We start from the raw sequence: 13,927 nt of genomic DNA, 5'->3' as shown, positions 1-13,927 counted from the left end.
CAGCTGCAGTTACTGATACTGTAACTAAGAACATGAAAAAGACACTGGCTCCACCTAATTTCCATCCCGATGAATGCAGCCTGCGAACTTGCTTAAGAAGCTCCTAGTTGTTTTCCTTACAGGCTTGCTTTCTGTATTTTGTGTTGACAGCAATTGCTTCTGTCCAGCCTTCCTCTGCCTTGTTGATGAGAGTCTCCTTGTCACAAGGAACTGATTTTTTGCTGATGATAAAGATGTCTCATGATACTACTGTAAATCCCAAAGGCACTATGCAGGTGGACCTGTACACTTTTGCTTTGGGTGCTGGATGGGAGATGAGGCCTTTATGCACATTTGGCCAGTCTTCTGTCAGACGTCCGGGTGATCAACATTTTGAGGTGAATTTGCAGCATGTCAGACATAGCAGACCACATTTAATTTTCCTTCTGGGTTACAAATTTAGCTGTTATTTGAATACTGTTTTGATGAAACCATTTTTTGCTCCTGGATTGTTTTTCTTTTGCTAACGAAAAACTAGAAGTGTATGTCCCCGTAGTGTCAGTGTCTCAGAACCAACTGTTTTATTGTTGCTTCAAGTCACAGTATTATGATTCTCTGAAAACAGATGCACAACAGAAAAACTGACATCCTGGTTATTTTTTTTCACTTTCAAAGCACTACAGGCATTTTAATTCTTCCAGCTCTACACAAAAATCTGTGTTTCTCCCTCTTCTGATCCTAACTGAAATGTTTTTTACATATATATAAAAAACCCTATTTTCTGCAGTGTGCAGTACTCAGGGCGATACTTCAGTTACACAGTCACATAAATTGGATGCAAATGAGTCATGAAACTTGCATTTTCATACATCCTTTGAAAGGGACAATCTCTCACAATGTCGGCAATTTATGAGGTGAGGTGACGTGACACAGCTAGTTTACAGCAACTGCCAACATCAACTCAAATTCTGTACTTAAGTTTCTTTTCCTCAGCTTTGAAGGTTGAAGCATGATATAAATGGCTGTTTTGCAAACCATGGATATTAAATATGCATTCTGAAGTGGTTTGTTTTAAAATTAATAAAAGCAGTCATAATTTTAAATCCACTCTAAAATAATGGCTTGAGTGCAGAAGGCTGTTATGAGGAATTAAAAATTAGAAACTGCTTTCAGGTATTGAGGGCAGCTTGCCAAGATTGGAACCAGTTTCAGTAACCTTATGATTATGTGTTGATACAGTGCCATGACATCATGTCCATATAAATCACCACCCTATCATTAGATGTGTTCGTCCAGCCAGACACAAAGATGAGAGACCTAACAGAGGTCTTCAAAATGTTATTTTAAAATATTATAAAATGTGACTGTTGTCTTTGAGGTGCCCAAATACTGTTATGAAAGAGATGAGAGGAGTGAAATACCAGAGTCTCGTGTCCTGAAATTGCATATGGAAGCAGACAAAAAAAAAAAGAAAATATCAGTTAAATGCTATTATACACCACTAACATATAAAATTTTGTGTCTGATGTTGATTTCAAGCCTGTATGATAGCGGAGGACAAAAAGAGGAAACCTTATAATTTAACTGTATCGGTAAAAGGTGCTGTAGTTGTGTCTTGAGGAAAAACAAATTGTGAAGTATCAGGGTAAATTAGAACAACAAATGTTCATTAACTCCTTTGGAAGTAATTTTACTTAAGTTGTGGAAGATGTTTTCTATCATTATTTAGACCCAGTTCCTAAACACTCCACTCAGCTTTGGGGCTTATTCCGTGAACTGCTTGGTACACACGGCATAAAAAGGATAAACCGAACTAGGTCCATATTTCAAGTTAATCAGTTCTGAAGGGGTAATGCTGTAGTTGTACTGCTTAGAGAAATAGTGTTTGCAGGAAAAAGTGGCACCTTTTCTTCAGCTAGCTCGTTGTACGGGGGGGGAAAGCTGTGTGCTTTTTCTTATCAGGTCTGGTAGAAGGCGTTAACTCCCTCTAAGCTTTATTTACTCTAATTTAAAATAAGAGCAGCTGCAAGGCAAGGACAAAAAGCCTTCAGCCTCAGCTGGACCCGCAGATTAACCGCTCTCGGGCCGTTAAACCGGACTGAGGGAGGCGCGACTTGTCGCTGCCGCCCCGCACCTCGCCTCAGCCGCGCCGCCCGCCCCTCTCCCCTTGGCTGCCGCCTCTTGACGACGCCCGTCGGCACCGCAACTCACTTCCAAGCATTCCTACATCGGCTGGGCTGCCCTGGGACGACAGCACGAGGGCAGCGAGGCTGTGAGGGCCCCGGGGTCGGTCGGTCCGTCCGTCCGACCCCCCGCACCCGCCAGACAAAGGATCTGCCCGCCCTCTACCGGAGCGATCCCCGTCACGGCCAGCCGCGCCCTCCCGCCGCCTCGGTCCCGCCCCCGCCTCCCTCTCATTGGCCTGGTGCTGTGAGGGCGCGTCCCTATTGGCAGAACGAGTTAACATGTCAGGGAGTCCACCAATAGTTACCGCGATTTCAAATGTGAGACAGCGGAGGCTGGGAAGGCAATTGGCTTGGCGAGGGGGGAGTCCCGCCTGCGGAGACTGGAGCGGCTCGGAGCAGGCGTTTAAAGATGGCGGCAGCGGTACGGAGTGGGGGATGGTTTCCGTGAGGCGGCCGAGCTCGCCCTGTCCCCCCCGCCCCAGGCCCGCCCCCACACCCACTCGCGGAGGTGCGGCAGGGACACCGGGGATGGCTCAGGTGGGTGCTGGCGCCGCGGGGCGACGGGGAGGGCGTGCGTGAGTGGGCCTCTGTGGCCCAATCGCCGCCGCGCGGGCAGTAACCCCTCAGTCCCCACAGGCCGCGGCGCCCGCCCGGCCCGCTCCTCCTCACCGCGCCCGGCTCCTCCTCACCGCCGGCCCGGGCGGGCTCCTCGCGGGCGGCGAACCCCCCGGAGCCTTTTCCCGAGTGGCGGAGGCGAACGCACCGGCCTCACGTCGCTCGAGCGGGCATGGGGCTGCCGTGCCCGGCGGGCCTTGCCGCGCGGCGCTTCCCCCGCCCCCGGAGCGCCCTTTCCTCAGAGCTGGTGTTTTGACTTGTTTAGCGTGTTTGGGGTTTTTTTTGGGGGGTGGGGGGTGAGAAGGGTGTTTTCTGCCCGCCACCACCCCAGTCGCTCCCGCCGTGGGGTCGCATTTAGGGCGGTAGAGGGCAAACGGCCGTGCCTCCCTGCCCTCCCGCTCGCCTCCGTGGCCGTGGGGCGATGGGCAGCATCACCCCCGGGACGAGTTCCTGCGCCGCGCCTCGCGGTACCACTGTGTGCCTTCAGGTAGCGGCGGGTGGGCGGGAGGGTCTCCGCCGGCCACGCCCGTTTGTACCGGGGGGAGAACGCGTCTCTCCTCCCCTGCGAAGCTTGGAGGGAAAGGCAGCCCTTCGCCAGCACGTGTGCGGGCGCCCGTCCGGGTTTTTTGGGGTCTGCTACGCTGGGGTGGCGAAGAGAAGGTGGTGTGTCTGTCCCCAACTCGGGGTTCTTCTTCGCCCGTTCCTTCTATTAATAGTGACATACAGTTACATCTCGTCCAGCCTCCAAAAGGCTTTTTTTCTCCGAACTTTCTTCACCTTTTTTGGCCTGGAAAAATAAAAATCTCTCTCTGGCACCTCTTTTCCTTAGGCTTCAGGTTTATCCATGAAGCCAGTTTGCCCGCCGGGAGGGTGGACCCCGACACCCAGGCATCACCCCCTCACAGGCTGGGTTGAGTTGCAGACATTGGGGTTAGAGCTTTACTTTTTCCTTTTTAAGTGTACCTTTTCTTCCTTCTCTTGAGGTAACTAAAATTAATGGTTCATATTTTTAGTCCTGGATGAGGTGTTAGGTCACTAGTTATTTTGTACAGCTCCTTTTGATTATCAGGATTATTCTGCTTTTTTAGAGAATGAGGGGGGTTTTTTTCCCCTATGATTGTTCTTTTTCTTTATAAGTAAGAAGCTATTTGTGGTGAGAAAAGTAAGAATATTTTTTTTCTTCTTCCTAGGCTCTAATTTGCAGATTTTTTTTAAAAATGGTTTTCTGTTTTACACAATTAATTGAAACCATCTAAACCCTGCCAGAAAACTGGACAAGCTCTAAATGCAGCAATTACTTTGTCATTTCTGAGGGTGCCTTTCCAAAACGATGTGCTCTGCCTGTTTGAAATGGGATGAAGTCTTATGAACTAGAGTAGTTGTTCAGCCTTGTCTGTATTTGCCGCTGATGATGTTATGGTTGGGCCCTGACTGCCTTTTCGTAGGCTGCCTTGGTGACTTGTACAAAGTGGTTGTTTCCTTCGGAATCTTTTTGTTCTAAAGCTGATAATGGGGAGAGAAACGAGTTCCTGTACTTAGTAGTTTGCTTGCAGAGTATTTTTCTTTTGAGACTTCCGGTTCTGGTTTAAACAAAATAAATGCAGTCTCCTTGTTTTGGGAAGTGTTTCAGTAGTTGATCTTAACATATTTTTAGGACTGTATGTATCAAAAAGATACAACAAGTATAGTTATAATAAAAAGAAGGTAAATGATTTTAAGCAAGTAATTACTTTGATAAGGATTAAAGCTGAGTGGATCTTTAAGCATGATCAATGCCTCATAAATTCTGCTCTGCAGAGCTGCCATTTGGAGCGGGAGGATGAGGAAGGTTTTGTATTTGGATAGCAAATGAGGAGAGTTTGAGCTGCTTGTCCTTTTGGGGTCCGCTGAATGTGAAGTAAGCAGTTTCTGGCAAGGAATCCAGTTGCTTTTTAAAAGTGATTTTGGAAGAGGCAGCCTGCGGTATGCTGTTCTTTGTCACTGACTGCAGCTACAGGTATTCATGAAGAAAATCTGTTCTTTATTGAACTCACTTTTGAGACTGCCAACATGCAATACAGTGAAGGGAGTTCATCTTTGTGTTTGGGAAGTGCTGGTTACAAATTTTAAGATTCTGTTCTTCTCCTCCCTTGAAAAGAGTTCTGCTTTTCTCTGTGTACTTTTCCCCCCTCCAATCTATCTGTTCTGATTACAGGAATAGGCAGTGGTACTTACTAAATAAAGAAACAGTTTGATTTTTTTTTTCCTGCCCTTAAAGAACATGTATAAGACAACGAAGCCAAGACATCGCCTGTGTTGGGACCCAGGCAGTTTGCTACATTACATGTATATGTCCACCATGTATCTGTTTCTTTGAGTTTACTCTGTGGCACAAAACTTTTTCAAAATAAGAGCAAGCAAATAAAAATGTGAAACTTCCATGCACTGGTGACCTGCAGAACATGAGCTGTGCATTTGTATTTCCAGCATTCATCCAGAGTTCCTTCAGCGTTTTGTACTGGCTGTTGTGGCTGTCAGTGGTATTCCATGTCTTATTAAGGAGTCCTTATGGAAGCTGTTGATGGTACTTGGTGGATCCCTGGAGAATAAAATCTGTTCTTTCAGGGCAAGTTAATTAAGGATGACAACAGGCAGACTACCTGCTGTTGTATTCTAACATATCATAAGGTGGTACGCTAAGCCTGTTTTTATACGTGGTTGTTGGGTTCCCTTGGTCTAAGGGCTCTTTGGCCATTTTTAACCTACAGGTTCATCCCATGTGTCTTTCTTTTAAAATACCTGATATCTAAGGGAAAATCCTTACTGGTTTTGTGGTGGGGGGTGTTTTTTTCAGCTCTTGATATAAAGGGCATATTATAACATCAGTAGGCAAGAAAGTAGATGGGAATTGGACCTGACCTGTGTTACTCTACTTCTGCCTGGCTTTTTGTAAATTATAGTAAGGTATTGTAGCCCGCTGTAACTGTAGAGTTGCCAGGCTTTGTTATCTCACCCTAGGGATGTGGCAGGTTTATGGCTAGAAATGCAAAAGCTAGTTTAAACTCATCGTGGTCTAGTACTGTTTCTGGCCACAGTATGTGTACTGATTATTGACAATCCCTGGCAGTGATTTGGTACGCTATTCATTATTTCAAGGCTAACAAGAATTTAATTGTTAATAGTGCTTGAATATAATAACAAGACATCTTTTCTATAGAGAGCAGAGGTGTGGTATCGGTGAACTGCCAAAGCTAGGCAGGTAAAGATTAATTTCTTATGTTTTGACATTGGTGTCGTTAAAACACTCTTTAGCGTAGGAGCCGGACGTGTATCGGGGATGTGGAAACTACATTGACGATCCATTTCTTATGACTTGTCAGGAATAGTCTTTCTAGTTGGACCAGGTAGCTGCTTGATCACATGGGAAGGTAGAGCTCTTTCAAGTTCTAGAATACCAATTCAGTATTCACTTCTGTGTCAATTATTTGTTTGCTCTTTTAAAGAGGCTTCTAAAGGCTCTGTGGTGGAAAAATCAAATTCCTTAGTCATTTAGTTTCCAAGAGTTACTGAGCTTGTATTGTGACTCTTGATTCTGTTGTTCAGAATTAACAACAAAGACACTAATGATTTATTGTGAAGAACGTAATAATTTGTCATTCACTTTTTCCTTTTTTTAATCTGAAGGTGAGGAAGGGGAAAGGTTATTAGACAAATGTATTTCTAGAGTTGTTATGTATAACATTAGGTGATTTAGAACCTGTTGAAAGAAGAAAGAATTGGTCACTGCTCGGGTGATTGTATGATCATCTTGTAGGATAGAGTGGATTTAAATATATAGAACTGCTTGTCTTACTAGTGAATGGGCTGTTTTTCATTCTGGAAGGTTTGTATTGGAGAAGATGGGATTATTTTAGAGGTTTTATCAAAATGGAGTATTTTTCCTTAGTAGTTCTACAATGCATGTCAAGCTCAGTGTATGGAATGTGCCAGTTTTGAGTATAATAAACAAACAAACCCAAAACAAAACAACCCCACCACAAAGTATGAACTATTCTGCTGCCCCAGCAAACCTTTCTTCATTGCCAAATCACTAAAATAAGAGTTTGCTCTGTTGTATATTTTGCTTTCTTCCAGCTTCCAGGTAGGTAGCTTCTGTATGCTGTTGAATTTTAATTTATCCCATTATAACTCCAGATTCCCAGCTTCCTGTCTTTCCCCAGTTGGCGTTTGGATATTGCTGTTGGTTTGCTCTGTCTGGGCTGACGTAGAGATACATTAGAGAATTACATTGGCTTCTCTAAGTCCCTCATGACAACCCAGACGTTCTGCCCTGTTGCCTTCAAATGTTACACAGCAGTGCTAAGGACTCGGAGCTTATCTGTCTAGAACACTTGGGTAGGCTTTCTCTCCTACCTGGTAATACTTTGAACAGAGAAGATTCAGCCAGCTGGCTGTCTTAGGCAGAGTAACACTGCTTTATTTCTAGCTGGTAGGGAGATTTAAGTCCAGTTTGGGGTGGCATGGAGGGACTTGGAGAAACCAAAATAGCAGGTAAGAAATTATGCTTCCTTTCCCCAGGTGCTTATAATCCTGCACAGATGGCAAAAGTATAATTGAAGGAGCCATCATAGACATGGCAGAAAGAACCCACTTAATGTAAAAACAAACCAACCAACCCGAAATACATGCACACCTCTGGCCTGCTGTAAAATGTCATAGGGCAATATTGAATATTTTTGCCAGGTTAAATTACCTAAAACACTGGCTTCTAAATGCCTTCCAGAATTATTTTAAGCTTTAAAGCTCTGTATCTAGACCTGGACTCCTCAGATGTAACAGCTATGTAGTCCTGTAATAGTACAGAATATAAGATCAAATATCTAGTATCTGATTATCTGAAGAGTTGTTTTGTGTGAGTTTTCAGTAAATTATAAGATATCCTGTTAAAGCTTCCAGTGAGATTTCAAAAACATCACCTTTCAAAAAGCTACGTGTCTTTGAAGACCGTAGTTGTTCAAATTTTGATGGTTTTGCAGACTGTCTGTAACTGTAAGCTAATTATCCCTTCTGCGGTGTGGGTAAGTATGGCTTGAATACCAGCATACTTTCAATAATGGGAGAATCCCCCCCCAAATGCCCAGTTTTTAGTCTGGTCCCTACAAAAGCTGTGCTTAATGCCCTGCCTGCTAACCAAGCAGAGATAGTCGAGAAATTATCTGGGGAGCTACGTGTTAGCAAATCCTTGTGCTGGTGTACAGATCAGGCAGTAAAAACAATCTCATTTCAGTCTCATTCAAAGGGGTATTAAGAGACCCTGCTTTTGTCACCGTAAAAATGTCACTTTTCTACTTGAAATTTGTGCTGGAAGGAGTGCCATTTATTCTTGGGATGCTCCTTCCATATTTTCTTCTGTGACAAAGTTTTTTGTTTGTTTTTTTTTTTTTTTCTTCTTGTAGGTTGAAAGAAGAAAGGGAGACCTGCTTGTCCAATGAAGATGCAGTCTTAGTCTTCAGCTACTTAAGCTGAATGCATTGTGATTTCCAATAATTGAGACAGTGATTCTGAAAGCTGTCTACATTAATGAAAAGAACAATGTAGTCAGCTTAACTGAATCATCAGTGTTGCATATTGAATAGAACATGATAAACCAATCTTGATGGACTTATGCATGTTAGGAATATAGATATAAACATTTATTAAAGCATTGTTTTTTTAAAAACAGTAGTTTTAAAAATGGAGAGATATGAAAATGTACCACCCCTCCCTAAAGAACCTGCAAGAGAAATGAATGTGGAGAATCATACTTGTCCCCCACCTCTGCCGCCTAACGAACAGCCTCCACCACCTCCCCTGCAAACGTCCAGTGACGCAGAGGTAATGGACGTTGGCTCTGGTGGTGATGGACAGTCAGATACCCCTGCTGGGGACACGCACAGTATCTGCAGAACACAGCTTCTCACAAAGGGATCTGCCTGCTACAAAAGTCGTCTTATAATAGACCCTAACAATAGTGACCAAAGCCCAAGAACTGCTCGTCATGCACCTTCAGTTCGAAAGTTCACCCCAGATCTTAAGTTACTTAAAGATGTAAAGATTAGTGTTAGCTTTACAGAAAGCTGCAAAAGCAAAGATAGGAAAGTTCTGTACACTGGAGTTGAGCAGGATTATAAGGCAGATACAGATTTTGGTATTAATAATGTCAATGGGGATTTGCATGTTTGTCCTTTCGGTGGTAGTAATGGTAAAGCTGTAGGAATAGGGGGTGAAAATGATGACAAGAAGGATGATGAAAATGATATTGATCAGGAAAAGAGAGTGGAATATGCAGTTCTGGATGAGCTGGAAGATTTTACCGACAATTTGATGGAAATAGATGAAGAAGGAGGAGGGTTCACATCTAAAGCAATCGTTCAAAGAGATAAAGTGGATGAAGAAACCTTGAATTACTCATATGAGGTAAGTAAATCCACAGGCTTTTGGTGGGTAAGAGGTTTCCAGGTGGCTAGAAAAAAGTATGGAAAGACGCTCGCTGAAACAGCATCTTCTACAAATATGCAGTACTTGAGCCAAAAATGCAGAATTTTCAGGGACAGAACTTTGGCTGAAAACTTTTGAAATTATATTGGTCAAACTCCTTAGCTGTGCGGCAGCTTCTCTAGTCTAGTTTAAGAATAACATTTAAAAGGCTTCTTACACAATTGCAGCCCATTTTATGATGAAAAATACCAGTTCTCACTCATGAAAACTTACTTTCTTATTTTTCAGTCTTTTTACTGGGATCACTGGAAATTTCTAGTTTCTCTCTGTATGGAAGTACATAGAGAAAATGTATGCTTTTTCTTTGCGAGGGGAAAGGGAGGGTAGTAGGCCCAGAAGCATGGTGTCTGATGAAGTCTCTTTCAGGATGACTTTGATAATGACGTGGATGCTCTGCTGGAAGAGGGTCTTCGAGCACCAAAAACAAGGAGACTAGAAAATGAGAAATATGGTGGTGAAAGTGATCACCAGTCTGATGGAGAAACAAGTGTGCAGCCAATGATGACCAAAATAAAAACTGTACTTAAAAGTAAGTTAATGTTCATAAAATATCTTTTGTGTGTGGCTTATGTCTGTAGAACAAAAGTATATCAGGACGCACAGTTTAGGATAGCACTTCTGAAATAGTTAATATGTTACAGAATTGTGTTGTTTGAAGCCTATAGGATATGACTTTTCATGTTCCTGAACGGTGAAGTTGATTTTTTGGGGAGTGCTTTTGTTCTTAATCTGTTGTATGTAAAGAGAATGTGTTTTAGCATCTGGACTTGTGAGAAATCACAAAGAATGTTACCTCAGTGGTGGGGAGGTGAACGAGGATGATCTGTTCTTTTGTCTCCAATACTGTGAAACTCCTGAAGACTGTTCGTGGTCATTGAGAACTTCTTCCTCCTTTAGTTCCATAACTTATGTTGTTGAAGTTGCTCTGTGTGAAGTCGTTATGCATGCGATACTAGGTAAAAAAAATCATTAGGGAAATCAGTGGCTTACATTTACCAGGTTTCATCATGTTACAAGCTACTAATAAAGAAGAGCTGAGAAGGTGAACCAGTCCAGAAGAATGTCACTGAAAATAGTCAAAATTTGAATTAAAATTTGAACCTGAACCTGCTCTAGAGGAGTATTTTACAGCTTCACTGTATTCTGAAATAAGAAATCAAACAGTTTTTCCATTCAAAATTTTATACTAACATAGGATTGCTGAGTCTGGTCTCTTGACTTCTCATGCAGAGAGGAGTGAGACCGTTATGTGGTTTCTGGAATGGAAGGGAGTGAGGCCATGTAATATTAACTTGAGTGTGAGCACAAACATTTTACTGCAATATTGTTTCTTTTGCTGTGTCATTCCTCATACTGGCTTATGGTACTTGGAATTTCAGTCTTGTTTTCTGGAAGAAGTAGTATTCTTGATGGCTAAGATATTTAAGTATAAAGGCTTGTATACTTGATCCTGGTTTGTATTGAAAATAGAATAGGAAGGCCTTAGTTTACAGCCGAACTCACTGCTGGCTTTTTGGGTCTGTGGGTCTAGGAGTGTCTCAATGCAAATATGCATATATATCCCTCAGTGTCAAGTGCAAAAAATTCTAATAGAAATTTTTAATAGAAAACTCGATTGTTGCAAAAGCAAGTATGATTTTTCCATTAAATATAGTGGTGCTTGTGGTAAGTACTTAAAGAAGACTAAAGAGAAGATTCACTGGTGAAATGAACAAATCAGTCTGTATAAAAATTAGCGCTACTATTGCTTTTCAGTTGAAAACATAACGGTATCTGATTTTGCAGGATTTAATGTGGGTTAGAAGCCTTTTTACTAAAGCAAAACCAAATCTTTCTACAAAACTTCTTTTAGTCTTGTTTCAGTGTCATTTTATCCTTTGAGAGAGAAAAAGCAATTAAAATAAAAACCTTTATTCTTTTTCTGTTCTTCTAAGTAGTCTGTCCAAGTTTAAAGTGATTCTTTGCTTTAAAGGTCGTGGCCGCCCTCCTACAGAACCTCTGCCAGATGGATGGATCATGACATTCCATAACTCGGGCATTCCTGTATATCTGCACAGAGAATCTAGAGTTGTTACCTGGTCTAGGCCGTACTTCTTGGGAACAGGAAGCATAAGGGTGAGAGCTGTCACTTACTTAAATACATGCTGAGATTTAAAATTAGGCATGTGACTGCAAACGGTTCAATATTTCTCTACTTTAGCAGGTTTATTTCCAGTGTTAGAATTAAGGTACTTGAAAAACAAATTCCTCTGTTTCTGAAAATACGATATGATTTTTCTTACGGTGTTTTGTTTTTCCATTTTTGCAATGAGTTTGGGCAGATAAAGTGAAGGAGATGCTCTTGTTCGGTGCCTCTTTTGTTCTAGCATATGGCTACAAAATGTTGGGTTTATTCCACTGTGAAATATATTTAGATCGTTTATTTGTAGCTATAAACTAGCCTAAGCTGTGGCTTAAGGTCCACATTTACAGAAGTAAGCATGTGACATTCATGACCCCAAGGATCTGCAGAAATTGGATTTAATGTCATGGGCTTAAACCCCAGGAGAGCTCAATGGATTTTTGTGGAAGCACGTAGTATTTGCATGTAATTGCACAGAATATAATTGGGATCTAAAACAGCAAACACGCTTTGAAGGTTAGTATCAGTGTTAACACAGTGCCAAGGTACCACAGCAGAGGACGTACACACATCTTGCATAGAATAAGATTGCTGACCAAAGAAATGCTTGAGCCTAGACTAACTAAAAGTAACTTCCATCTTCATTACATCTTTTTTTTTTTTGAGTTTTGCTTTTGGTGACCTTAAGGTACTGAAACCTTCTGTATTATTTTATATTTGCAGAAACATGATCCTCCCCTTAGTAGCATTCCCTGCTTGCATTACAAAAAAATGAAGGAAAATGAGGAAAGGGAACAAAACAATGACATAACCCCAAATGGGGAAGTATCACCTGTAAAGCACCTAGATAAATCTTCAGAACTGGACTGCCAAACAGAAGAACCAGATTCCACTGCTGCTGATTCTGGGCCTTTAGATGATAAAGACCCCTCAGGGGGAGATGCAGCACAAGGAGCCTTAGGACAAGTTAAGGCTAAAGTTGAAGTATGTAAAGATGAATCCGTAGGTACGTATGGAAAGCGGAGTCTTTTCTCGGCTGGAGTTGGGGTAATGGCATTTGAGGCACACGTGCTTTATTGGTGTAGGCTTGGCAACTGAATAACCTCTTGCCTGAGATGAGGTGGTCAGTTGTATTTCTGCATGGTTCTTTGTATTCAGAGATCTGGAGAAATAGATCTAGTATTAGAAATTGATTTTAACAGGAAGAGAAACACACAGTGGAGATTTTTGCTGAAGACTTCAGAGTCAACACGCAAAGGTTTTACACACAAATATGCCAAAATTTTGTAAGTTTGGTCCTGTAGACTTTCTCTCAGTTTAAGAGTCAATTAAGTCAATGTCTACATACAAATTGCTGTTGCCACGTGCATTTGTGTGACTTCTTTGAACAGGCTTTTCTATGCAGTCTCTGTATTGGCTGAATTATATCTATTTTCAGTATGATCTCCTAAGCTAAATGGTGCAGTTAAACTAGATTTGCTGATTCACACAAGTCTAGCAGCATAAGTTATGCAAATATAATTACACTCATGCCTATGCATTGTATTTATGCAAGTCTGATAGCTCTTGTACAAAAAGCTGCCTGAAGGAGGTCATGGCAAAATCGCTGCCAGACTTAGAGGAACTCGGAAAGTTTGTGTGCCGCTTACTGCAGCTACATACCTGAGAGTATGGTCCATGTAGATTACTGCTGCTCAGAATACTGATACAGGTTGTAGGCTACCATGTGTCTTTGTAGTGTTCACACAGAAAACTTGTCATTACGCGTGTCCTGTTCAGTCTGAAAGCCATGCCAAAAGATATTAAGAAAAAAAAATCGGTATTTAGCAGCAAAACTAAAACCAGTAAGCACTTATTTTCTACGTGAAGTTCACCTGTCTATCTCTCTCTTTAAATAGGATCTATTCTGTATTACTGAAAAAAATACTGAGTGATCAAGTATAAGCGTGACTAGCATTTGGAATTCCTTGTGGAAGGAAACAATGCCAGCAGCTTGCTTTTGTTTGTTTACATCTTGGGATGCCACTCTTTATTTTTGCTGATTGTATCTGCAGAAATATCCTATAAAGGAGAAGCATCTGTACTTCAAGGGGGGCGGCCTTTTAGTACTCTGTATGTGAACATGAGTGTGTTACGTTCTGTTTAGAGGCCAACAGATATCCGTGGAGCTCACAGAGCATCGTTATATAGCGTTTCATGGTACACTGGTTAATAAACAGGCAGCAATAGTCGATTTTGGCTTCAGGGAACCGAGGCTAACAGTGTAACTACTGTTCCTGACTGTCTGCCTTGCTTCAGGTAATGAGATGGTGAATAGGTGATGAAGTAGAACGATTACTTGTGTTTTGTTAGAAATCGTGTTGGGTGTTACGCTGGTTAGGGCGTAGTAAAAATAATCTTCAAGTGACAGAATAAAATGTTCTTTCTTTGCTTTGTTTTCCAGTTTGCGCAAATGCTTTGCATATGACCCCGTAACAGGAGAACTTGTAACTAGCTCTGTTAGTATAAA

At 42.0% G+C, this 13,927-nt stretch overlaps 1 protein-coding gene across 1 annotated transcript in view; it reads left to right on the top strand.

Moving 5' to 3' along the window:
* Window positions 1–2,535: 2,535 nt before the first annotated feature.
* The window catches only part of DGCR8 (DGCR8 microprocessor complex subunit), a 23,389-nt gene continuing 11,997 nt past the window's right edge, over window positions 2,536–13,927 (top strand). Inside the window, exons 1-5 of the mRNA XM_075109981.1 lie at window positions 2,536–2,702; window positions 8,216–9,215; window positions 9,663–9,825; window positions 11,269–11,411; window positions 12,142–12,424. Of these exons, the coding sequence (XP_074966082.1) occupies window positions 8,493–9,215; window positions 9,663–9,825; window positions 11,269–11,411; window positions 12,142–12,424 (1,312 nt within the window). The 5' untranslated portion in view covers window positions 2,536–2,702; window positions 8,216–8,492. The remainder of the gene's footprint in view (window positions 2,703–8,215; window positions 9,216–9,662; window positions 9,826–11,268; window positions 11,412–12,141; window positions 12,425–13,927) is intronic.

The sequence above is a fragment of the Phalacrocorax aristotelis genome, chromosome 15, assembly GCF_949628215.1.
Source record: "Phalacrocorax aristotelis chromosome 15, bGulAri2.1, whole genome shotgun sequence".
Classification (NCBI taxonomy): domain Eukaryota; kingdom Metazoa; phylum Chordata; class Aves; order Suliformes; family Phalacrocoracidae; genus Phalacrocorax; species Phalacrocorax aristotelis.
This window is presented reverse-complemented; position numbering and strand designations above follow the sequence as displayed.